A 25,522-nucleotide genomic window follows, 5' to 3' on the forward strand; every position below is an offset into this window, starting at 1 on the left:
GTCTGTTCATGAACGTCACATCACTGTCACCCATTTTATTTTGAAAGTGTGCCGTATGTTTTTAGCTCCACTTCCTGCCTGATGTGGTGTGAAGATCAACTCACAGCGACTATTAACTCACTTTTATTCATTCATGTATTTGTTTTAATCGTGGTGTCGCCTCCCAGGAACTTGTTTTACTGTGTTAAAGGTCACATTAACATGTTTAATGCAAAGTGTTAATGTTCATTTATTGTTTTTCTCCCAATTCAATGTAATAATAGATAATAATAAAATAGAAATCAAATGCAGAACGAGCACAAAGGAAAGAAAACGTTACTTATTTCACATTTAAACATGTCTGACTTCTGTTTCAGCTCAACCTCCATCACCTCAAACAAAGAGTATAATGTTTCCGACATGACGCAAATAAAAACAAACATACAGTGGATTAAATAATAAATAAAAAGGAAAAGAAAATGTGTTAAAGAGACTTTTCACCGATTCAGTTTAATCTTCACAACTGATCATCATCATCATCATCATCATCATCAGTGTTTCTCCAGCTTTGGGCATGAGGGTGTCATGATGATACACTCTACTGAGGTGTATTATGGGAAATGTAGGAGACTAAAGTTCAGGACGTCTCAAACTCTGCTGCTTCGATTTTAACCAATTATTTCTTATTATTTCCTCGACTTTATGGACGTGTGTTTTCTGTCTCTTTAAATCTTAAACTATTATTTCATTGAACAGGAAGTTTTCAGACAGTTTCCTGTATGATTCAAAATAAAAGTCTGTGACTGTATTTTCACAGCAAATTGAAAACAAGTCTTAAATAAATTAAATCAACCAGAAACTTTGTGGAGGAACCTGCTGCGTACTGGACAGACGTACATGTTGGAGGTCACTGGGCTAAAGCATCATTTCCTGTACACTATTTTGAAAGTCATGCAGCTCTGGTCAGTATTTGTTTATGATGAGTGACTCACCTGTTGTCTCCTCCCCCCTCAGGCCGCCCACAGAAGACTCAGGAATGCGTAATAACGCCGCCGCCGCTGCTGCCCTCACCTCCACCCCGCCCAGCAGCCTCCCGTCCCAGCCACACCCCTGCAGCCCGCCAGACTCCGCCTCCTCCCTCACCCCCTGCTCCTCGCTGCCGCCCTCCGTGTCACCCACCCTCACCGACGTCTTCGGCCTGCCCACCCCGCCCATGGGCAGCGGCGGCGGCTACAGCCTGAGTTCCTCGTGCGGCGGCAGCGGCAGCTCGCGCTCCCCGTCGCCGCTCACGCTGATGCAGGCGGTGGCGGCCTCGGGCAAGCCCTTCGCCTCCAAACCCATGGAGCTGTGGAGCAAGCACGACGTGGCGGACTGGCTGGAGAGCCTCAACCTGGGGGAGCACAGGGACGCCTTCCTGGACAATGAGATCGAGGGCGCCCACCTGCCCTCGCTGCAAAAGGAGGACCTGATAGACCTGGGCGTGACGAGGGTGGGCCACCGCATGAACATCGAGAGGGCCCTCAAGCTGCTGCAGGACAGATAAGCCCCGAGGAGACGGGGTGGCGACGTGCGGAGTCAGGGCCGAGGAGAGGGAGGTGTCACCGATCACTTCATCAGACATAATCTCAAGTCGTGGAACTGGGTAGAAGTTTTGTCCAAACTGATGCTGCCTCTTGCCGTTTTTTGTCCTCTCTCATTCTCCGTTGTCGCCCTCATCTCAGTGCTCCGGTCTTGTCCGCCCTCTTCCTCCTTCCCGCCGCCCCGAGCATCAGGGGATCATGGGACGTCTGGAGGAAGTGCAGGGGCAGAGAGAAGAGAATAGCTGCTATGTCACATCATGGAGGGAGAACGCAGAGGAGGCCGGTGTGAAGGACTGTCCACTGTCCAGAAGACAAACACTCTGGAATAGTTCGTCCTCAAACGCTGGAAAAAAATACTCGACTGGAAGTTTCTTTCACATAAAGACTCGCTCACCCAACTGCTTTGGAATACTAAAGACTTTTTCCATACACCCCGGTGCGGGTGCATGAAGAACCAGCTGAGCTGGTCGTTGCTCCTTTTCTATCTTTGCTAGAGTTTGTTCAGAGAATAATATTTCTTCACTAGAGTCCTACCGGAGTTATATTTCTGGTTGCATCTAAAGTTGTAGAGAAAAATTTGAGATAGACTCCATTTTTTTCTTTTGCTTTTCACCTGTTTGTGTCAAAATAAGAACTTTAGCTGACATGTTTAAACAAATACTAAACCATATCACACACACACACACACACACACACACACACACTTTATGCACAGTGCCACACACTGAATACAAACAAGAGTACACACTGTCTTCACAGACGTATACACACCCTGAGCATGTTCACACACTGTTGCTGCGATGGCCTTCTCCTGAGAGAGAGCACAGCGAGGAGAGAGGTGGTCACCAGAGGAGGAGGAGCTCTCGCCTCGCCGCTCTACACCCACCCGGCGTCCACCTCAAGGAAAACCGAGGCGAGGACAGGAGGCACAAGACGGACAGAAATATTCTCACCTTGAAACGGTTGTACCGACTTGTCTGGCTGTAAAGGGCGTCCTTGTCCTCTCTTGCCTTTTCCTTCTAGTTGTGTGTGTGCGTGTGCGGAGGTGTGTGTGTGTGTGTGTGTGTGTGTGTTTCAAGGCCAGTTTAGCTATTTCCATGGATCTGCTATATAGGCCACAGTATAGGGAAACTAGAGCTGTTCTTCACTTTTGTACTTCATTCTGTCAGATCCTCCTCCACCTCACCATTAGCAGGTCAACACTAGGAACACATGTGGCCCCACAGTGACGCTGATGTATAAGACACCCTGCGTGTGTGTGATAGAAGTTGAGGTATTTTAGAGAAAGAAATTAAATATTAAACATCTTTACAGGAATAATTCAATATTTTGGGAAACGAGCTCAATGAGAAGATCGATCCCATCGTCGTCCCCGTCTGTTAAAGTCAGAGCTGCAGTGAAAGTGAAAAAGGAAAACTTCATTCAGAGAAGTAAGAATGAAAACAAAACAAAATGCAGTGGAAACACTTGATGACGTACGTGAATCATGTGACTTTAAACATCTCGTCCAAAACTTCCTCACGTCTATTTTTCCACAACGTTTTTTGTCCGGTTTAGTTTTAACGACCTCATGGCTTTGCACCCCCTTCTTCTTCTTCTGCTGTAGTTTAACAGCTACCAACTTCGAAATTAGTTCAAATTTGAAATTTGAAACTAAAACAGCTAGCAAGGCCAGGTCCAAAGTTTAAAAAATAATCAGCCTCTAAATCTCTCTAATATCTCATTTCTTAATTAGTGAAATTAAGGCAGATTTTTAATAGGTCAGGTTAGAGGTTTCCTCCCTTTCCCAGTCTTTATGCTAAGCTACGCTAGGCTAGTTTCATATTTAACACACAGGTATGGGAATGGTATTGATCTTCTCATCTTTTTTAAGTCAGCAAGAAAGTGAATAAGCACATTTCCCAAAATGTCCAACTATTTAACATTCAATAGCGTTTTTTTGAATTTGAATTGACGTTTTTTTTTTTTTTCTTCCAAAAATGTCTTTCAACAGTTTTAAAAAACACAAATTAAAAGCAACTGAATATTTAAAGAGCTAAAACTCAAGTTTTACCAGAGAAGTCTCATATTTTCTATTTAGCTAAAGGACTACCTGAACATTTTGTACATCGTTCTTTGCTAATAAAAATGACTCAATGAGATTTGTTAGCATTGAGCTAACTAGCGCTCAAATCCTGTCAGATCCAAAATGAACCAAACAAACAGCAGTGCAGCTGTTTAAAGGAACAATTCTGTGATTTTAGAACAGACAGTCAAAAGGGAAAGTGAACTGTTTTTAGACCGAACCAGCCTTCAGCTGTGAAGTTCTTCCTCTAACGAAGGCTGGAGACGTAACGCTGCGCTAACGGAGCTGTAGCAGACCGACACTGGCGGCCCCTACACGCCCAGACTGTTTGTCTTTGAGGATGAACGAGATCTTTTCTTACCAATGTATTTATCAGCAGGTCGGCGCCTGATAACGTGACATCACTCCGAGCCATCTGACTTTCAGAGCAGATGGAGAATCCCTGGCTTCAGGGTTTTATGTCGAATTGCGTGTTCACATAAGTCCACAAACATGCCTTCTCCTGCCCTCTTACCACTGTGCAAGAAACAACCAGAGAATAACCTGACAGAGCTGGCAGATGTTCATCAGCCGGACCCCCCCCCCCCCCTCCCCATGTCAGATTAGACAGGGATAGAAACCACTTCTGATCTGCTGCAGATGATGAGTCCCATGTTGTTATCCAGTCTCACTGCAGCTCCAGCAGCAGAGACCAGATTTAAAGTTTCTTATAAGAGTCCGGTTTAAAACTAAATCAGCATTTATAAATCTGGAGATGTGTGTGTTTGCTAGCAGTGATTACAGGCTGGTCAGAAGTAGAAGTGCAGTGTGTGTTGAAATGTGTATATAAGAGTGTTTAACAGGATAAAAATGTCTATTTGATTATATGTATAGCTCTATTAAAAGGTTTAGAGTAAAAAAAAAATGTTAAAAAGAAATTCTATGAAGGTTCATTTATAGTTGTAGTTGCCAGAGCTGATGTGATGACCAAAGCAGTGGTCTCATTCGCCCCCTTCATCCTGCAGAGGATGCCTTAAATATCTCACTGTTCCCTCCCTCCACTTCCTGCACCTCTGTCGGTTGTAGAGCGCACCTCACCTGTGGTTTGAACCCCAACATCTGGAAGTAATATATATATATATATATATATATATATATATATATCGTTTTAGAACAAGTTCACCCTTCTTTGGTTTCATATCACACTCCGCAGCTTCATGTAGGTGCAGCTTTTCGAGGAGACACATGAAACATACACAAGCTCTGTGTTCTGTGAACATTAGCCGTATGGAGGCTGGCACGGGACAATGCTGCTATAATCCTGTTCCTGTTTGAACGTGTAACTTATTTTAAAACAAACAGCGACGTGTCGGAGGGGGTAGAAAAGCACAGTATTTTTAAAGATTTGTATAGAGTTCTATGAAATTTTATAGAGGTTATCTGAACAAAAACTGTTCAACACTGACGCGTGGATTGCCAAAAACAGAAATACTATATAGATTAAAAAAAAATGTGGATATTATTAGACTTATGGGTTATGTAAGAAGCAATATTTATTCTGAATGAATCTCCTTGGTTGTGTTTTATTTTCCCATTTTAAAGTTACATATCATGATGCAATCACTTGTCAGTGTTTTAATGAAGTGTTGCCTAAAGTAGATACACTCTCTCCTGCAGTAGTAAGATATATTTTGGCCAATCAAGTGACCACGAAACCCAGGTATCTTCTGACGACCCCCATCTGCCTGACTAGACTCCTCTCATCTTCTGAAACCCCCGAGTCCAGAGTGTGTTGTATAAAAATGAAAAAAAAAAAAATCTGTAAATTTAAAAAAAATATATATCTGCAGGCCATCTCAGTAGGAAACTATATGAAACCTATATATATGTATACATACATAAATCCACCAAAAAGATTAGTGGTGGCTGCTGACTCCTTTATCAGCAGGTCACTGTCAGTTTTCTCTGTGGAAATGTAGAGCTGAGTAGATGTAGTAAGAATCTTTAAAGAGCATCACCGTGGCGTGGCGCTTCACCAGGCCATGTTTAGGACAGGCATGGCTCACTAACCCACTTCCACTCCCCTTCAAAACACTGCTCCCACCTTTATCATTGTCCAACATTTGGGTAACTGTTTCTTTTTTTTTTTTTCTTTCTTTCTTAATTAATTTATTTTTTTCATTAATAGATTTTATTCTTTGATTAAGTCTTCATAGAGACTAAGATGTTTTTCGGTAATTTGTGCAAAGACTTGTGTTCATGTTTTCTATGTTGCTGTAATTTTGTGCTACTAAATCATCATAGAGTCAACTAATTACTGAAATGAAAAGAGAGAGAATTTTCCTGTAACTACACTCTTCCTTTCCCCTGCCCCTCGAATCCTCAAGACTTCTTGTATGGCAACCAAAATTCACTGTAAGAAATAAATATAATATTGCACTAGTGTTGTATCCCTCTGAGTCCTTACATTACAGGTGTGTTGCAGCTGTTTGTGTGGGTCATCGTGTTCACGCTGCACGAGGACGGAGACGCCATCACACCTGAACGACGCAGGCGTCTGATCTGTGTGGACAAAAAATAAACAACATCACCTGGAACATTAAAACTAATTAAAAGACAAACTCAAAGGGAATAACTTTTCTTAATTTCTTCATTTTTAAAAGATGCATTATAAAACCAAAAAAAAAAGATTATTACCTTATTTGTAAAACAGCATGTACACTTCATCAACCCACCCTGTATGAACAAAGGTAGGTTAAAAAGTATAGAAAATTCTTTTATTAAATGATGGTTTGTATGGATAAAGCTGGAGAGCAGTATTTTTAAATATAAATTAATTATAAATCTGACGTTGATTTTCCCGCGCTGCGCACTGTAGTGACGTATTTCATGTGAGCGGAGAGTTGACCAGAGCTGAAGAAGGTGTTCTGTTGTCTCTACATTGTAACATTAGACAGACACCTGCGTTATTTCCCGGACGTTTATTGTGTCCCCCTTGCAACACAGTACAACATGCTGAAGGTTCCTAGATGAAACACACGGGTGGGAAACGTGTGTTGCTCTGGGGACCCATTAAAAGTCAACACGTAGCCGTCTGCCAGGTGTTTGTGTTGAGCTTGTGTTTATAATGTACATATACAACAGGACATGGTGTCAGAAGGAGCAGCAGCAGGCGAAGCTTATGGCGGGAAAACTTTGGACAGCGACCTAGAAAAAGTTTCTGATGCTCCAGATAAATAAAGAAACTGCGTCCAGGTAAAGGTAAGTTTAGAATAAAGATACAGTCCTGGTTTCCAGAATACTGATACTTCGTAATATACAAACATTTGTATTTGCCTTTATTACATTCTGGCCCGTAGATGTCGCTCTGTTAACATGAAGCATCAAGAAATGAACCTTTTCTAGAACCACTTTGTTGGACTGGTTCAGTGCTTCATGAAGCTTCATCTCACCATCACTACTTTCCATCTCTGTTAAACAGAAACAGCTTCAGTCTGAGCTGAATGTTGACCGCCATGATGTATTTTGCCTTCACCTGTGTCTTTACTCCTTTTTTTATGTTTATTGGTGGTTGGTGTGCCACCTAGTGGTAAAAACTCCCAGTTAAAATGTGGTGCCTTCTGTACACACATACACGCTTATATGAGAAACTGCCAAAGCTGAATTGTATGTGTGCACTTCATAATGAATGTATACACATGAAATATATAAATGTATACAAATGTGTATACATTTATATTACTCAAATTAATAAATTGATGAATAGCCATCAATAGCTCGACTTCCTTGTTAGATTTTCATTGTACAAGTTGGATAGTGGAACAAACTGACGGTTTGCTGCGCTGAATTGAATTGTACGTCTTCATTCAGTGGAACAAAAACACGCAAAGTGTTAACAAGCGTTAAAGGAAGAACAAGCTCACAAACGTCAGATTGTACTTGAACACACCACGCGTGTGTGGCACCGTTGCCATGGGAACGAGAATCCGTCCGTAAACAAACGAAAAAAACGCAACCAAGGCTGAAAACGCCAGCTAAACAGCTAACTAGTTAACGTTAGTTTATCATTTGTCAACAAAATGGCGTCGTCTGAAAACACTACGGAAGAAGTGTCGATTATTGAAATAACTGCTGTTCGTGGAAATAACCTGGTAAGCCCGTTCAACGTTAGCATAAGTAATAAACTACACATGCTAACGAACTAAGCTAAACTACCGCAAATAATGTAACGGCTAAAGCAACAGGGGTGTGGTTACACGGTGTTTTTGAATGTGCATGTTACTCTTTAGTTAGCTAAATAAGTAAAATTTAAAAGGACAATAACTTCGAGAAAGCCATGTAAGGACCTATTTAGTGTAGTTTTTGGTCGAACAACGTTTTTAACCAACAGTTTTTATTTAACAGTGGTTCAGTTTTAAACTATTAAGTCTAAGGTAAGACTGGCTGCCGGTGTTTTACACTGAAATGGCAATTTTTACGTAAATACTATTATTTGACAGAGTCAGTTACTAATTACCTTACAGAATAAGATTATTGCACACAATATATATGAAAAGCTAATGGAATATGATGTTTTATTAGAAATTAATTAGTAAAGTTGAAACAATTAGTCGATTAACTAATTGGTCAACTGACAAAATTAATTAGCAGTTATTTTGGTAACGATAAAAGTAATTTTTTCATGCAAAAATACTAAACATTTCATGTTTCCAACTTCTCAATTTTGAGGATATTCTAATTTTTCAAATTAAATTAATTTGAGATAAATTGACTATTGGTTGAACAAAACTGCCCAATTTTTACAAATTGATCAATCAATTAATTGAGAAAATAATTCATAATTCATTAATTGCAGTCCTGTACAACAGTTAGTATCTAGCTCCATCTCAACCAAGTACACCAGTAAAATCCTGCTTTTACATAAATGCATAAATGATAATCTGATGATACAATATCAGGGTAAATTCTCATCCAACATTCATTACCATCACCTCTGATCCTTTTTCTGCATCTTTGCCAAATGAGGAAACTCAAAATGAGCTGATGTGTATTTTCCCAGTTCACCCCTCTATATATTTTTTAAAACCTATTTCCTAATTGAGCATTGAGCAGTATTTGTTTTCACTTCTCACTGCCGTACTCACTTTTCAGAGACATCAAACCAGATGACTGATCAATCACCATTAGGGTTTGGCAGCATACCAAGGGCTGAGACTCATAGATTTGCCTTTGACATTATGTCAAGTGCATGTTACTTGAACTGAATAGATTTTATGAACTTTAGTGTAATTAAAAGATTATTGTGTCATTTAAAATAAACAAATGACTGGTGGAAAAATCGACGACACTGGGAAGATTAGTGTGTGGATGATAGTATCCACCTACTGTTAAATATTCTTTTTCTTCTCTTTTTAGCAAGGGAAAAAGGCAGGAAACTTCCAGAGTTTTCTGAAGGTTGAAGTGGATGGTGTGGTGCTGGGAGAGTCGGAGAAGAAGCAGTTCGATACTACGGAGCAGCGTGTTGACTACAACTTCACCTGCAGCTTCCACTGCCCCAGTGATGCTCAGGCTCTCAGTGACATGGCACATAAACCGATCATATGTTAGTCGAGTCTAAAAAATGTTTCTCTGTCTCGTGATCATGTAACTGACAGTTGAGCTAAGCAGCGTTTTTCTCTGTCTCCTCTTTCAACTTTCAACCAGTGTCTTCGTGATAGCCACACTTAGCTTAGCGGTTAATGTCCACATGATGCACCAACAGGAAATGACACACATCCTGGAAACAATGAAATACACAAACATCAGAGAAGCAAATTTATAATGCTGTTATATTCTTATTTTAGCATAGAAAATATTTCTACATTGCTGGTCTGCAACCTGTTTGTAAGTGAGTTTGTAAGCTAAATGTTATATAAGTTATATTTATACCAAGCTGAGAGTTGTGCCCTAAAGGTTTAACCACACACAATAGTATTTACACAGAGTTTAGTTTCCTAATATTTACACCAACACAAGCCAGTTACAAGGATATTCCAGTATATACTTTCATTGTTACACTGGTTAACTGTTTTTTGTTTATTGTTGATGATAGCATAATTGGTAGGTTTGTCAACCACCTGCCATTATCCTGCCAGGATGTGTTTTAAAAAAGTTTTAAAATGGTTTTGTTGTGGCCAGTGACGATCATAGAGGTCCTGCCTGAGGAGAAGAAAATAGAGGCACGGACAGGGGTGCTGGGCCAAGCTGTGGTCGACCTGCTGCCACTGCTGCAAGGTACAGCTGCACACTTGATATAAAATTATATCTTTTTATACTGTAATAAGACAGGCTGATAAGGCTGGTGTCTCTCCCCAAATCTCAGCTGCTGATTTTCTCTCTTGTCTTCAGGTCAGTGCAGTTTCTCGTCCACTGTCCCAGTGAAACCAGTGACCAGCCCCCCAGTCAAAATATCCTCCCAGGTTAGTTTGTTAAAAACTGTCACTCAGTTTTTGTCAGGAGCAAATTGATATCGCTCTTCAGAGTTATGTTTAGTTATCTGTTCTGAATTTAAATGAAATAAATGTTGTTTGTTCTGCCTTTGAAGTTTCTCTACTAAATTTGGGTTGTGTATTGTGGCTGACAGGTGGCCAAGTCCTAAACGATACAAGATAAGATAAAGACATTTTACAGTCTTTAACCTCATAATGACATTTCTAGACAATATAATTAAACCGTTTATTAAAAAGAAAATGTAAATGTGCCTTATTGTTTGACCCCATGTAGCAGTCGACCCTGGATGTGTGTGTCAGTGTGTCGGCTCCGGTTCTGTCTGAGGCTGAGCTCTCTGCCTCCAACCTGCTGACGGTAACCGTAGAGACGGCCTACTCCGTCCCCGAGTCATGGATGCTGCTGTCTGGCCCCGCCCCCACTCCCTCCTCGTACACTGCTGCCTTGGAAGTCCCACTTACCGCACAGGTGGCTGCTTTTCACGTAGCTACTTCAAGCCATTTTACTGAACAGAACCAATGACATTTCTTTTGTTCAGAGTTTAGGCAAGTGTAGAGCAGCTTCAAATACGAATCTCTCTGGGATGAAGGATTGTAACGCTGTGGCCGCACTATTCCTCTGACTCCCAGAAAGATCAGGTGCTGGTGTTCTGTGAAGGGCAGCTGAAGGCAGGGGGGTACAGGGAGGAACAGGGCAGACAGAGGAAGAGGCCCCATCAGGCTCTGCTGGTCCCAGGGAACCACTTCATGCCAGGGGCCTTTTTCCAGGAAGAGCCCATCGAAGAGGAGGATGGCGAGCTGACTGGCTTGGAGGTAACTGGAAACATGGCCGTCACCTGCACCATCAGATATTTCACATTTAACGAGTACGAGTGTTTTTAAACAAAAGTTTAATGAAATATCTAATGCACAGAACACCAGCCCCTCTACACACAGGACATGCAGCGTAATGTCTGAATATGATCATTAATGAGGAACTTTTCTTTCATTTTCAACCTCATTTATTCTTCAGTCACTGCAGATGCTGCTTTTAGTGATATTATTATTTTACTTTTTACTGTAGAGGAAGCGCAGAACTTGTCACTGTTGTTATTATCGCTATTTGTAGTTTTACTGTTTTTTGCATTTGTTGTTATTTTCTTGTTTATTTTTTTGTCTTGCATTGTTTTGCATTATGATGTATTTTTTTTACTTGAGTGGACCTCAGGAAGAGCCGTTACTACCTTGGTAGTGGCTAATAGGGATCCAAATAAATGAACTGTTAATATATCGAACTGCATGAAAGCAGTTCACAACAGTCAACTCCTGATTGATAAGATCAGACTTTAAGGTAAATTCGAGACATAGGTTTAGCTAATGACTGATGTTATGACAAGTTAAAGTGTCTTAAAAAGATTAAAAGTAGGAAAGGATATCGAATACTGCAGAAGGTTAGAACAGCATGGAGGCGGGTTCAGTCAGTTCCAGGACTGAAGGTCTAAATGTTCCCACAGGACCGGGAGTTTCGTGATGAGGCAGAAGCCACTAAGAACAGGGTGAGCTGGGACACTGAGATGCGCTGCCTCCTGGATGGAGGAGGAACTGCCAGGTCAGCTACACACACGACTCACTTCTCCTCCTCCTCCTCCTCATGTCTGCTCATCATGCTGCCTGTTGGCCATGACTATGAAGAGATTATTCTAGAAAGGGAAAGTCAGTGAACCTGGGATTTATCTGTGCGACTTTGAAATGAACAGGTTTAATACTTAGAATAACGATCGCTGTAAAGAAAACATATAGGAAGAACATCAGAATACATGTGAGTGAATTGCATTGGGTGTTGAAATAATACAAACAGAAAAAAACAGACACAGAAAAAGATATCAGACATCAGTATCGACTGTAACTTCAGGCTACAGCAGAGGATCGCTGAGAGCAGACTGTGGCCGGTGGAGATCACGAGGTTGTTGGCGCCGCTGGGAAAGGAAGCAGAAACCAAGCAGGTGAAACAGCTTTGTTATTGTCGGTAGTGTTGTGTATTGGTTCTCCAGTGTGAGCTCTGTAGCCTGAACCAAATGTAAGACAATTTATCTATGAACATTTAGTGGTTTGAAAGAAACATTTTGAGAAAACATACCTGTGTGTGTGTGTGTGTGTGTGTGTGTGTGTGTGTGTGTTTAGCTAGCTGAGGAGAACCCAGAGATCCCCTTCCACGGCGTGGCGTTTTTGGACATGGGGCGGCTGCTGTATCCAGGAGTTAGCCGCGTCCGAGGAGCATACAGCATTCAGCCATTCTCTGAGGCCGAGTTACTGAACAAGGTCGCACAAGTTTAGTTACTGTTTGGGATGTATACAGTACAGCCCTGATCTCATGTGTGATGCATAGAATTACTCAAAATCATCTGCTAAATAACTCTTAACACTGCTTGTCATTTGTCGTTTATCTTGTGCTTAAAGGCCAAGCGGAGTGTCAGTGTGTTAAAGGAGCAGGCCAAGGCTGCAGCCAACCAGATCAAAGCTCGTGCCAGCTCGGCCGCTGGCTCTCACAAGGGGAGGGCCGGGAAGAACTTGGATGGCAACAAGGGAGCCAAGGATTCAAAGGAGCCAGCCAAAAAGGTTAGAAAGGTCCTTGTGGTCAGGACTCGGACGAGAAATTCATTTTTGCATTAAAGTTTAATTAACAGAATTTCAAGGTGCTTGGGAAATCATAAAAGATATGAACTGATATAAACCAAGTGCTTAAAAGTTTTTGAAAGCTTTCCAACCAGAGCAAAAGCCAGTGGTTGATTTTCTTTCACCTCTCACACAAATGATTTCACCAGGATTTTAACAGCTTTTTTTTCTGTCTCACCAACAATAATCCTGGAAGTGGTTAAATTTGATATTCAGGTTGTGTTCGTGAAGTTTGGACCCTGATATAATATGATTTAATCATCTCAGCAACCTGCCAATCATAGCAAGACAGCATCCGAGAGCGTGACCGACAGTCTGACCGAAACCGAGCCGCACGTCAATACAGAGGGAAATGTAAGTTTCCACCAAACACCAGCACAACTCTGCTCAGTATTACAGTAGAAGTAAAACTTTGGTTGAAGTTGTAGAACAGGAGCGATATCAATAGAAGCTTAACATTCAAATGTACGTCCTTAATATTGTAATATACTTTAAACAGTTTACAAGCTTCCTGTTATGCATATTGTGGAAGCCGTCTGAACATTAACATCTCATTCCTGTTAATGACAGATGTACCTGGAGGCCAGAACTTACATTATCATTGAGATAGCCTTGGAGAAACCGCTGGTACCCAGAACGTCTCCAGAGGAACTGGGCAGAAGGTAACGTGGTGCACAACTCCTCCGAGAGTCTGACCTGGTTTCTAGTAGTGACACTGTTCATGTGGCCCTGAGCTATCACAACATGTACCCTTCTGAACTAGTCATAGTATAGTTATAGTGTTGTTTGTTTGCAGACCCAGTTTCACCCTGGTCTGTTATATTTGGTTTTTGATACCTTGTGTTTCTGACTGACTGTGGAACATGAATGTGGGAGAATGTGCTGAGATGTGTCTCTGTTTCCTGCAGGGTGAAGGCATTAATCCCTCCCAGACCGCCACCTCCAGCGGGTCCTAGCAGAGCAGAAAGAGTAAAACACACACACACACACACACACAGAGTAAATAACACATCAGTGCAGAGTTGTTTACTTTTTGAATTGTCTCTACCTGTGTGTGTGTGTGTGTGTGTGTGTGTGTGTGTGTGTGTGTGTGTGTGTGTGTCTTCCTGCAGGCAGTGCTGGACTTCCACAGGCAGGTATGCAACGTGATGTCCCATGTTTCAGACCAGTATGAGGAATTGTTTGGAGCGGGAGAACCGTTGGAAGACAGCAGCCGGGAGCAAATGAAGGTTCAGCTGATGGGAGCGCTCAATGTCTCCGGGAGGTACTTCGCCTTCAAGGAACAGATGAAGGTCAGAACGGCTGCACACGTTACAGGTGGACTGATGAAACTTGCAGGAACTCAGACAGTACTATTTTGTTTCTGGTGTGTAGCATGCAGTGGTGAGGCTTGTACGAGACAAGATGCAGAGGACAGCACCAATCACTGACCCTGAGGAGCTAAAGGCTTTTGTCAGCAAGCTCTATGTCTACCTGGTGGATGAGATGCACATAGCTCTCGACAAGGTAACACACACACATACACATATGAACACAAACACACACACACACACTCACACAGAGACGCTCAGTTTCGTCCTCTACTCCTCACCAGATTTATTCAGATGACGTAGATGATGATGACTCCTCGGACGTGATCCTGTTGAGTTCGTCTCAGCTCAGACGTTTTGCCAGGGAGGCTCAGCTTACAGGGGATTATCAGCAGGCTGCTCAGTACTACCAAGAGGTGCAGTAACATGCTCGCCCTTCCTGATACACCTGCTCTTCACTCACAATGAATGAGGAAAAAACCTATTGTATATAGTGTAGTCACAACTATACTCACGAAAAAGACTGATATAGGTAAAACAGAGCAACAGCCAATCACAGATGGCCATTTATTCACTGTTTTTAGACCGTAAACAGCTTCTGATTGTCTTTAATCCTTAGAGGATATCTGTGGGTTTTTGGTTTTGTTTGTTGCATCAGGTGTCCACCGAGTCATGTTGCAGCTGTGATTGACGATTACGACTCCACTGAGTGTGGGTTTATTTTCCTGCAGCTGGTGGTGAGACACCCCCGTGAGCCCTCCCACATGTTTGAGTGGGGGAGCCTATACATGCTGACTGGAGACTACATGAAGGCCAAAGAGTGCTTCCATGATGCCGTGTCCATCCAGCAGGAACATCAGCCCAGGTCAATCACGCTCCAGTGACGCTAAAAAACATGAAATATCTGCAGAATATCAAGCTTGAAACAAGTGGTTCCTGCTTTGTGGAGCTGCGTGATTGTGTCTTACAAGAGAGACACGAGCTCAACACTGTACATCACCATTATTCATCCACCTGCTCCTAATCAGTGCTAATTATAGTAACAACATTAATGTTTAAATACTCATTAACTTCCTGCCTGATGTTCTTCACCTGCACCATCACTTCATGTCTCTAACTAGAGATGAACGCTCACTTGTCACTTTAACTTTGCATCACAACCAATACGAAGAGAAGAGGTAAATTCTGTCCGCTGGAAGGCGACTGAACGGTTTTGAACGATGTGAATTTAAAATCAAGACTTTACTGTTTGTCTGTATTTTTTTTTTGTCCCTCCAGCCTGATGATGTGTGGCGTCTTGGCTGCAACGTTTAAGCATTATGAGGAGGCCGAGACCTTCCTGGAGCAGGCCACCAGCACAGACCCCCCCAGCGTGGTGGCCTGGACGCTGCTGGGTGAGGTGGAAGTCTGTCGTCCGACTCGCTGCTGTTTAACACTCACGCTAACAGAGAAAACACATAGTCTGCTGCTGCTACACTCGTTTGTCACGTGTCAGAGATCAGCCAGTCATTGATGTCTACCCTCAGTATGACGGAGGCTCCTCTGAAGTTTGAGCTGCACAAGACGCTTTGAATGATATGGTCGATGTGTGTTTTTTATTAGACAGTGGAGAGACAGTGGAAACTTAGGTTGGTACAATAAACCTGTGACTTAAATTCATTATTCTGGTTCCAGTACAGAATATTACTCTTCAAGATGCCAATTCAGAGTAATTTTTAAAGCTATTCTAAAGAGTAATCTTAAACAGGGATTAAAAACATTTACACGATCCCCCACAAACTCATATCTGATCCTGAATAACCCTGAGCAGCAAAGCAGGAAGGACGCATGCTGGCAAATGTACAGTACGGTCTTATTTCTTGTTTCGTTGTCTGCTGCCCAGGTTTACTCCACGAGAGCCAGAACCAATCCATCCTGGCAGAGAGGGCTTTTCTGGAGGCCAGGAGGCAGCTGAAGGCAGACGAAGCAAAGGAGCAAGCACAGAGGGAGGAGGAGAAGAAAGACAGAGACAAGAAAAATGAGGAGGAAAAAGACCAGCTAGAGGAGGTGGAAGCAGCCAGTCCTCCGTGTCAGTCTCCCACTGTTAATCAAGGTGAGTGCAGCAGGAGGACAGAGTGTATTGTCTCTTCATCTGAATGTGATGATGCCTCAGCAGAAAAGCAGAAATGTGAGAGGAAACTCTGGCATTAAATCTGTGCCTCCACAGGGCTGAAACTTACATTTTAAACATAAAATGATGATGAAAATCACTGAAATCTGTTCGCACACAAAACATTCACGTTATTGATATTTACCGAAGATTCACAAATAACAGCCTTTTGGTTTTGTCGAGTTCTTGCACTCCTAAAATGTAGATAAAAGAAATATTGATATACAATGTCTCACATTCAGTCATAATGTAATCTCAGTCTGTACAAAGGTTTAGATGCTTTCTCTTGGCAAGAAGCACCTGGAAAGAAGCCTTGCCTGTCATGCACTTACTGATGCTCTCAGTGCACTTCAGCCTGAGATGCATGTACCAGATGCTGTGGGTCCCTGGAGCCGCAGATGTTGCCTGACAGTATTGCTGTAGTATTATTATTATTTTCTTGTCCAGCTCCAGAGTTTGTTGACGAGGACTCAAAGATGCACAAAGAGCAGAATCTCAGCCCCGGATCAGTTCCTGCAAAGTTTTCTACCACCGTTTACACAGAGGCTGTCCAGTTCCTGCTGCAGAACAATGCCCTGCAGGTAAAAACACACTTAGCAGCAGGTGCTTTGTCAAATCACCTTGGACGGATAAGAACAACCTACAATATACAGTAGTGCTGTGGTGTCATTTCGTGACCCTCAGTTTAGAGTGTTATTGAAAGTGATTTATGACCAATAGTGTCATAAATAATATTATGTAATATTATATAAATCCATTGTCACACATAAGACAAACTATAAGCAAACATGGACTTAATGAAAATGCATAATATGAATTTGGTTTGCTGTTTATTTACTTATGACTTTGTTCCAGGTTTGTTTGTTTTTTTTTACTCTTTTTATACTTATTGGTGTGATCTTGTATTTTGTGCTTGTGTGACGCCATCGAGAGAGTGTGTCGACAACGTTTGGCTGCTTACTTTGCAGTCCTAACTTATTTGTGGCAAGTTTTTGTTTGTGATTGTCTTTCTCTGGCTCTGCTTCCTTGTTCGCTGTGTGAGCGGTGGATTACAGCTGACTGTGTCATGTTGTCTTGTTACTGTCCTTCTTGTTATAGTTACATATAGTATAGTATTTGTTTTGCGTTGTTGTGTATTTCTATGTTTATTTAATGTCTACTCTATGTGCCTTTTTAAATTACCGCCTGGGGACAAATGAAGTTTATTGAATTGAATTAATTGTTTACTTACTTAGGTATTTATTTATTTGGATTCCCATTAGCCACCAAGGTAGAAACTGCTCCTCCTGATGCTGAAGTCTAACCCTAACCCTCTAACAGGGAGAGTCTCTGCAAGTATTTTCTCAACATGCTGAAATGAAGTGACACCAGTGACTACCTGGAACTGGCCTTGTCAGCAGTAGTTTAAGTTCTAACAAAAATAAAATGTAAAACAAAATCAGTCATCTGCTGACGCTGTTCTGTTGTTGTCAGATGGCAGAGCACGCCCTCTCCCAGGAGCTCCTGTGTTCACACGGCGGTCGCAGCGTCTCATACCTGCTTCATCTGGCCCAGCTGCAGCTGCTCAAAGCCGACTACTGCAGTGCAGCTGCGAGCCTCAGGGAGGCGCTGTTTCACAGAGATCAGGTACTCGCACACTGACTGCTGGCTGCAACACTGAGTCGGGACTTAGTGGAAAATGTGACATGTGTGTTTGCTGCTTCTTTACAGCTCTGTTAAAGTCCACAGGCTTTAATTGAACACACGTTTAAACAGCCACAAAGATCTTGTGCTGGATTTCGGAACTTCTTTCACCTCATTGTTGTTTGTGTCTCAAAATTATAACGGACTGACCTGGTTACATGAATCTGAATATGTTATATATTTATGTGTTTTATTTTGAAATCATGATGTTAATCAGCATCAACTGAAGAGGTGAAACCTGACAGAGTAATCATTTTTCTGATTAGCAGAGTGTTTGCCTTCCATCATACATATGAATAGAATATTTATATCATTAAAAGATGTCACAGATTTCAAAATAAGATACGTAACAATCTGTGCTCATAAGTATTTAACCTTTACTCAGGATGAAGGACATCACGGTTCCTGGTTTCTGCCATAACATTAGAGTTATTTTCTAACAATGCTGGAACTGAGACTCAGAAGCAGAGAAACGAAGGCGAAGTAAAGTTCAGAAACAGGTGGTTTTACACAGGAAGTCAGTTTGAAACAGGTAAACAATAACAGGCAGGGAGCAGGTAAAAATGAGGGCGGGAACTGAAACAACAAGCGAGGTGAGTATTTCAAAATAAAACAGGAAACAAGACATGTAATGAACTTAACTGGATGTTAGAGTTACATATGTGACCACACAGCAGTGGCAAAGTAAGATCGGTCAAACTAGCATCTCCTCTGAACACTGACCTGAGAATCGCTGCAGGATCCGGACGCGTGGGCTCTGAATGGTCACTGTCACTACCTGCAAGAGGCGTTCAGGGACGCCCAGTGGAGCTATGAGCGGAGCCTGAGCTTCCTGCAGCAGCCTTCAGACACTCACCTTGTCCTCCTCCGCCTGGGATCCATCTACCTGCAGCAGGGGCAGGTCAGATATTGAGACGAGCTTCACGGTTGTCTGATCAGCCAGACAGTTTAGTCATGTTCTCTGTATCTGCTGATGATTCACGGAGCGTTTGCAGACAGGCTGCAGGTTTCACCAGTCATTCCTAAAGTTCAACCAAAACTAGAAACTCTGATCTGCTGTAATGAAGTTTTCCAGTCAAAGTAAGTTTTTCTAAAATTGCAAAATTGGCAAAAAAATCATGAGGAACAATGTTTTTTTTAACTTCCAGCACAGCTGTGTTCAAGTTGATATTGTATTGCTATACGTGACTGTGTGAGTACGAGAGAGTGTCATGAAAATAGCACTGTGCTGCAGAAATCCCAGTTATTATAGAATTTAAATTTAAAGCTCATCATTATACTTACAAAACATAATTTACACAGTGTCACTCAATCTGTTATTTTTGTGTGTTTAACCTCCAGTTTGAACAGGCCAAACTCATCTGCCTGCAGGCTTGTGAGCGGTCTCCATCCTGCCTGACCTGGCTGGGCCTGGGCACCGCCTGTTACCGGGTAAAACCTCACCTCCACAACAATGATGGAAATGATGTCGACCCTGAAAATATGTTTGATTTAATTCCTTGATTAAGCTCCTAAGGAGTCGTTTATATTGAACAACGTAAAGCAGCGAACATCCCCTCGGCACAGTGATCACACTCAACCTCTGAAAAATCTGGTAGCACTTTCTTTTCTACTGTGAACAAAGGTTAACAAAGCAAACGAGGAGTTACTGGCGGTCATATTCTTTCATTTACTTTGAAAGGAAGTGAGCGTTTGGTTGTGGTTGTGTTTGTGCGTCTGTCTGTGAAGCTGGAGGACCTGCACATAGCTGAGGAGGCTTTGACTGAGGCCAACCACCTGAACAACCAGAATGCAGAGGTGTGGGCTTACCTCTCTCTGATTTGCCTCAGGGTGAGTGATGACGCTCTCTGAAAGTTATATTTCATGACAGAATGTGAAACGATGGGCCGACACACGTCTGTGTAACCTGTGGTTGTTAGTATCTCACCATCCTCCAGGTATTCCCCGACCTGGGACACAGTTAAACACAGATTCACTTTCCACCGTCTGCAAACCCCTGATCTAATTATGTGATGAACCTTTTGTTTTCAGTCCGGCAGACGAGAGGAAGCAGAGCAGTTTTACAAATATGCAAAAAGGGTGAGTTTGTCTGGTGGTTTTGTCAGTGATTACTGTACTGTTATTGATTTATTATTGATAAAGTGAACAAAACAATTTCATTGGTTTCTATATTAAACATAAAACATAAAAGTATTTGATCATTTTTTAACTGAATAGAAAATGGCTTCATGGAGATTTCCTTGTTTGTTTGTATTTATCATTAATTTTGTCATAATGTAATTTCAATTTGTCGCTGTCGTTCAAGACGGATTTGAGAAGTCAGCGTTCTGTTTTCATTTCACTCCCGTTTCTCTTGGTTCACAGTTCAACCTGCAGAAGGAGTCGCTGCTCAAAGAGTTCGACGAGCTGAAGAGTCGGCTCCGCTTCAGTCATCTGGTTTCATGCTTTGGAACGAGCTCTGAAGCGGGACTTTAAATCAGGTGACCGACACTTTAAAAGAAATATTTTAATTGTATATGTTTTAAGTTCTTTTGTGAATATGAAACACAAAACAGCCCAGATTTTACAGACATTGGAAAACAACAACTGGCCAAGCCATCCATGATACAGTTAAACCCTGTTCAATACAGACTGTACAAACAAACTCAAATGGTCTCAAATGTATATAAAACAATTGCAATATAGTCTTTTTTTAAAAATGTACAGCATTAACAAAAGAAAAGAAAAAGGGCATGTGGTGACTGATATCAACAGAATGCTTTAAAAAAAAAAAACCTGACCTCACTCTTCATCCTTTTTTACCATCGAAACAGAAAACCTCCTGAGACGCTCCGGCCTTGCTACGATAATAAATCTTACCAGATTTTGGCACAGTCCTCCTCACACTGGAAGGAGATGTAATGTGGAATATAAATTTTTTTGGCTACCATCCCCATCAAATAGATTTATAATACATGTGCTGCAAGTAGTGCATCTTAAGCGGGAATGTTTATTTTGTCTTATTTTAAATTTCCAAAATGTAACAGTGACTGTAAATGTATAGCAAATAAATTTACTGCACCTTTAATACAACACTACTGACGTGGCCGATTCTTACATTGTACGGATTTTAAATCAAAACTTTGTATCATTTGGTTTCCATATGGGGAATTACTTTTTAATGAGCCATGTTTACACTGGTTTTGGCCTCTGTGGCTCCGCTGCAGTGAGATCACTGTCGGACTTGAGCGAAGACTTCTCGCAGCCACGGTGAATCCTCGTAGAGGCGAGGGTCACCCAGATACTCTGAGGTCCTCTTGTAGAAGTAGTAGTACAACACAGACGCTGTGAACAGGAGAATATTATTTTATTATTAATAACATAAACATGAAAACATAGATGTTTCAGGCTTTTGAATCACTGTAGAAGTGCTCTGAGTGAGACGTTTGAAACCCAGAGCAGCAAAAGAAAAACTAAATGAAGTGGATCTAAAGTTTTGTCTTTGTTTCCTGTTTTCTGTCTCTAGAACGTCGTCTGTCACATACAGGCAAAACTGCTGCATTAACTTTCAACATTGTCATAACATAAATAATCAATAATAATAATAATGATCAACAAAACATGAACTGAATCACATCAGTTCCTGTTGAGTGGTGATGATTGATCATAACTCCACAGTTAAAAGATAAATGCATAGAAACATGACAAATTTCATTAGTGTGATTAATTATATTATTTCCCCCTTTTAGTTTGAAAAGTCAGGCTCCTGCGTCACCGTGCACAATGTTTAAAGGGGTTTTTAAATGTTACTTGAGGGATAACACGTGATTGTTGCATAAACAGAGAGAAATCCCCACCAGCATTTACAGCTGTCTGCAGGATGATTCCAGTACAACAGGTTAACAGTGTCTCAGCCTCAGTGTGTTGGTTCATAATGAAGGAGATTTTGTGAACTGATGATGCAACGCTGAGTCGCACTGAGTAACTGTTTAAGTGGCTCTTAAAATACGTAGCAGACAAATAAATTATGGCGACAGCAGGATCACCTGCAGAGAACAACTAGACAATAAATCCCTTTATCCAATTATGAGCTTATACGTGTATGAAAATCACACACACACACACACGGCGACGTGAGGTCTCTGTTGGTGGAGAGGACGGACGAACACACTCACAGAAAACTCTGAGGACACTCTGAGATGTCTGTCAGCGAGATCAGAACCAGAGCGATAATCACACAGAGAAACTGTTTTCTCTCATCTTCTCCCTTTCTTCTAACTCCAGTAAACAGTCTCCAATCTAAGATATAACTTATATAATAGCACCGCCATGGCGGCTTCTCTTTTTTTTACAGATAGTTTGTGAATACAATTAAAACTTCAAAACTAAAACTAAAACATTCAAAATAAATACACGTCTTACCGGTTCTCTGGAACACAAACAGCACCTGAAGGCCGTCTGTCCAAATAAATCTGTTGGTGTTCAGCCAACGCAGATTCTGGAGAGATTATATAGAAAACAGGAAGCGTTACTCTGCTTTTAATTAAAGGACATAAAGGGTGAAAACACAATGCTTGATACACAACTTCTAACTTACAAATTAAAAACAGACTGATGACAACATTTGTTCAAGGGCTGGAATTTGAGGGCGTTAAGATGCAGATTCAAAATTTACCTAGTCTCATACTGTTGTTCTCTCAAACACATTTTACCCTAATTTTGTCAAATTTGGGGGATTTTTTCTCTTTATTAAAGTCTTTTTCTTCAACAATACGCTGTCAGCATTTAAAAAAAACAAAAAAAAACAATAAATGGAATAAAAGTTTACACTTTAATATGAGGTATTTTTGCCCGTTTGTGCTCTTACGCACCATAAGCCAGGAGTGGAGAATGATACTGAAGGTCAGGTAGAGAGCAGAGAGCATTAGCAGAGCTCTAAATCGCTCCAGCAATATGGCGACCAGGCCGACCTGGAACACGAAGGTGTTAAACAGCATCAGCAGAATGATGATCAGGTTGAACAGGATGGCGATGTCCTGGATGCTGTCGAACAAAAGGAGACAAGGGAGGAAGAAAATGTGAGATCAGCAGAAACAAAGAGGATAATTCAAGTCATCAGACGTGACTCAGTGCAGACGACTAAACCGGACTATTTTTAGCTCAGAATAGTTTTCCCCCTGAGCCACAGATAATGTTTGGCTGTTGTGTTGTAACGGTGAGTAACTCTTGCTTACATAAAAAGCACCAGCTGGACGGCTGGTTCCGCCCTGAGCAGCTCGCTGAAGGAGTTGACAAACAGGTCGAAGGAGAGCAGGCTGAGCTGAATCAGCAGCACCAGAGAGTAGTTTCCGGTTTGGAGCGACTCCGGCCCGAAGGATGGGCGCCCGGGCGGACTGTGGTTCCACGATGGATCCAAGGCTGCGCTGCACTCGCACACTCACCACATAGAAACATCAATCCGCACACAGCAGTCCCGACTGTCAGCGCGGCGTTGGAGCGGCTCCGCTCTGCAGGTGAAGTGTGAGCGATACAACATTAGGGCTCCATTTTCTGTTGTCAGAACTGGTCCTGCTCACTTGGGAAAAACTGAAGTCCGTTCAGAGCGGGAAACAGAGTCCGGTGTTGGGATGAGCTGCTTGGAAAACACAGATGTCAACATGTCACGACTGTGGACTGTTACAGATGTGGCAGCTCAGGTGTGGTGACGGCCTCCTGCAGCAGGTCAGAGGTCAGCGCCCATGATACATCCAGCAGAGATTCTGTGGAAGGAAGCAGGAGACACATGAATATCTTGCTGAAAAACACGATAACTCTCATTTTATTCCTGCTCTACATGCACTCAACACAGAGACTTGCTTGGATAAACTTATCGACAGATTTCCACATGGAGTGAATCTTATTTAACCGTTGACTGTTGGCGCTGCTCCAGGAGCTGTGGACCTCAGTTACTAACAGTAAAACATTCAACCTTTCTGACCCGATCGACGCCTTTTGAAAAAACCTGGCATCAAATATTTGGTCAAAGAGGAAGTCGACTACAAAATAAAAACTTTTTTAAATCCTGGAGGGCGGGGCTTCTAGTTGCAGCATGTGCAACAGTGACTTCAGCATGAGTAACCTGCAACTGCCCTAAACCAGTCACGGTTGTCTGGTATTAAATGAGGCCTGGCATGTAGAGGACTGAACACATCTCACACTGTCGGTACAAGCAGAATATATTAACAGCTTCACCTCGAGTTTGTGTTTAGTTTTTCACATTTTGAGACATCCAGCTGAGATGTGTGACTCTCTCTTGCTGTCATTAGTTTTCACTGGAGCAAAGAAATAAAACTTTTCTGTGCCTTATCCTGAGCTACTGGATCGTTGATTCTGGAAAGAGGAAATTTTTTTAATTGTTATTTTTTTAAGCACTGATAACCACCTCCCCCATCGTACTGACACGGATCTTGGCCACTCAAAAACTGGACAAATAAAACCACAACAATCCAGATCAATATAGGCGAGTATGAAAGGGTTTTTTTTTCTTTTTGTAATTTGGGTGAACCAAACTTTAAACTTTAAAACACACAAAAAAAAATGACCTTCACACAAAAATACCTCCACAACAAGCCCCAACATGGGTTACAGTGAAATCAAATGACATCAGGAAACTTACAGTTTACCGTTGAAAAGAAAACCGGCTTCTCTCCCAGCATCCTTTGGTGATGATATCCCAGAAACACAGAAGAAGAACAAACAGATCCTGAGCTTTTCCTTCTCATCCACTCATCAGACTGAAGAGAAAACAGATTCCTTTCACTACTGTTGCCACCGCTGGGAGAACTAGTTAAGTAAACCTTCACCTTGGCCTCTCCGGCATCTTGTGAGCCACGATCACTATCCAACTGTCACCAGGTGGATCCTCTTATGACCCCCCCTCCCCCTCCCTGTATTTATAGCTTGGCACAGCCATGGCAGGTGTGAGGAAGATTAGAACTACTTCCAAACACTGGAGCGTCGACCAGGAGACGACACTGAGATTCTGGGTTAGCAGCTCTACATGTGAAACCCGGAGAACCAGAGGAAATAAGACCAGTGTTGAAGGTGAAACATCCTCGAGGTTTTTCCACTTCTATGGATTCTTCACAAGAATCACAGAGGAAGAGTCATAAATTCATACTTTTTTAAAATTTGATCCAGAATGTGTCAGATATTTAATTTTCCTTTCACAAGCGTGGTGGTGTAACTCAGAAACCCTGTTGTTGTTGTTGTTGTTGTTGTTGTTGTTGATGATGATGATGATGATGTGCCCCCAGCTTGTCGTTCTCAGCTCTGTTCCACTTAATCTTCTTAGGAAACTCCCTGACAGCTTGTTGCTTTACACAGAAATCACATATTCTCCCTTTTACTATTTCACAATTTCAACTACGACCATCCAACTGTCACCAAGACACAAAAGTGTGTGTGTGTGTGTGTGTATGTGTGTGTGTGTGTGTGTGTGTGTGTGTGTGTGTGTGTTGTGTGTGTGTGTGTGTGTGTGTACCTGAAATGAAGGCTGACTCCAGAGGCGGACACGACGTAGTGTATCCTTCCTAATGATGCCACAAACAACACAGTGTGCTGCACAGACTGACAGCTTGTGTTTGTCCTAGCAACAGGTCTGCAACCCCCCCCCCCCCCCC

General features: G+C 42.0%; 3 protein-coding genes across 3 annotated transcripts in view; 2 read left to right on the plus strand and 1 right to left on the minus strand.

Moving 5' to 3' along the window:
* shank2b (SH3 and multiple ankyrin repeat domains 2b) overlaps positions 1-6,046 on the plus strand; it is a 171,678-nt gene extending 165,632 nt beyond the window's left edge. Inside the window, exon 23 of the mRNA XM_087170118.1 lies at positions 994-6,046. Coding sequence (XP_087026244.1) covers positions 994-1,522 — 529 coding nt within the window. The 3' untranslated portion in view covers positions 1,523-6,046. The remainder of the gene's footprint in view (positions 1-993) is intronic.
* Positions 6,047-7,637: 1,591 nt separating this feature from the next.
* Positions 7,638-20,780, plus strand: cfap70 (cilia and flagella associated protein 70). The gene is made up of 27 exons (XM_023393101.2): positions 7,638-7,754; positions 9,019-9,205; positions 9,781-9,876; positions 9,991-10,061; positions 10,366-10,557; positions 10,719-10,901; positions 11,582-11,676; positions 11,980-12,070; positions 12,249-12,386; positions 12,525-12,683; positions 13,008-13,094; positions 13,311-13,402; positions 13,649-13,709; positions 13,853-14,032; positions 14,115-14,246; positions 14,335-14,466; positions 14,782-14,915; positions 15,329-15,444; positions 15,933-16,142; positions 16,647-16,780; positions 17,673-17,825; positions 18,622-18,783; positions 19,224-19,313; positions 19,611-19,712; positions 19,914-19,961; positions 20,247-20,362; positions 20,696-20,780. Exons 1-26 carry the CDS (start codon positions 7,683-7,685, stop codon positions 20,355-20,357), a joined length of 3,228 nt encoding a protein of 1,075 aa, XP_023248869.1. The 5' UTR covers positions 7,638-7,682; the 3' UTR covers positions 20,358-20,362; positions 20,696-20,780.
* Positions 20,369-24,763, minus strand: LOC111644328 (transmembrane protein 138-like). Its single transcript, XM_087170132.1, has 5 exons — positions 24,517-24,763; positions 23,096-23,620; positions 22,733-22,904; positions 22,284-22,359; positions 20,369-21,206 (listed from the first exon to the last, which is right to left on the minus strand). Exons 3-5 carry the CDS (start codon positions 22,856-22,858, stop codon positions 21,094-21,096), a joined length of 315 nt encoding a protein of 104 aa, XP_087026258.1. The 5' UTR covers positions 22,859-22,904; positions 23,096-23,620; positions 24,517-24,763; the 3' UTR covers positions 20,369-21,093.
* Positions 24,764-25,522: the final 759 nt, after the last annotated feature.

Source organism: Seriola lalandi, unplaced genomic scaffold, assembly GCF_002814215.2.
Source record: "Seriola lalandi dorsalis isolate HSWRI2012SDOR001 ecotype SW California unplaced genomic scaffold, Sedor1 jcf7180002054929, whole genome shotgun sequence".
Lineage (NCBI taxonomy): Eukaryota > Metazoa > Chordata > Actinopteri > Carangiformes > Carangidae > Seriola > Seriola lalandi.

Excerpts from the sequence above, each read along its gene's own strand:
- LOC111644328 (XM_087170132.1), bottom strand. The coding sequence starts at position 22,858 with ATGCTGTTTAACACCTTCGTGTTCCAGGTCGGCCTGGTCGCCATATTG. Across the intron at positions 22,360-22,732 it reads TTCTCCACTCCTGGCTTATG|AATCTGCGTTGGCTGAACAC; the intron begins GTGCGTAAGAGC and ends TAATCTCTCCAG. Across the intron at positions 21,207-22,283 it reads GTTTGTGTTCCAGAGAACCG|CGTCTGTGTTGTACTACTAC; the intron begins GTAAGACGTGTA and ends TCCTGTTCACAG.
- cfap70 (XM_023393101.2), top strand. The coding sequence starts at position 7,683 with ATGGCGTCGTCTGAAAACACTACGGAAGAAGTGTCGATTATTGAAATA. Across the intron at positions 13,403-13,648 it reads CCAGAGGAACTGGGCAGAAG|GGTGAAGGCATTAATCCCTC; the intron begins GTAACGTGGTGC and ends TGTTTCCTGCAG. Across the intron at positions 19,962-20,246 it reads TTTACAAATATGCAAAAAGG|TTCAACCTGCAGAAGGAGTC; the intron begins GTGAGTTTGTCT and ends CTTGGTTCACAG.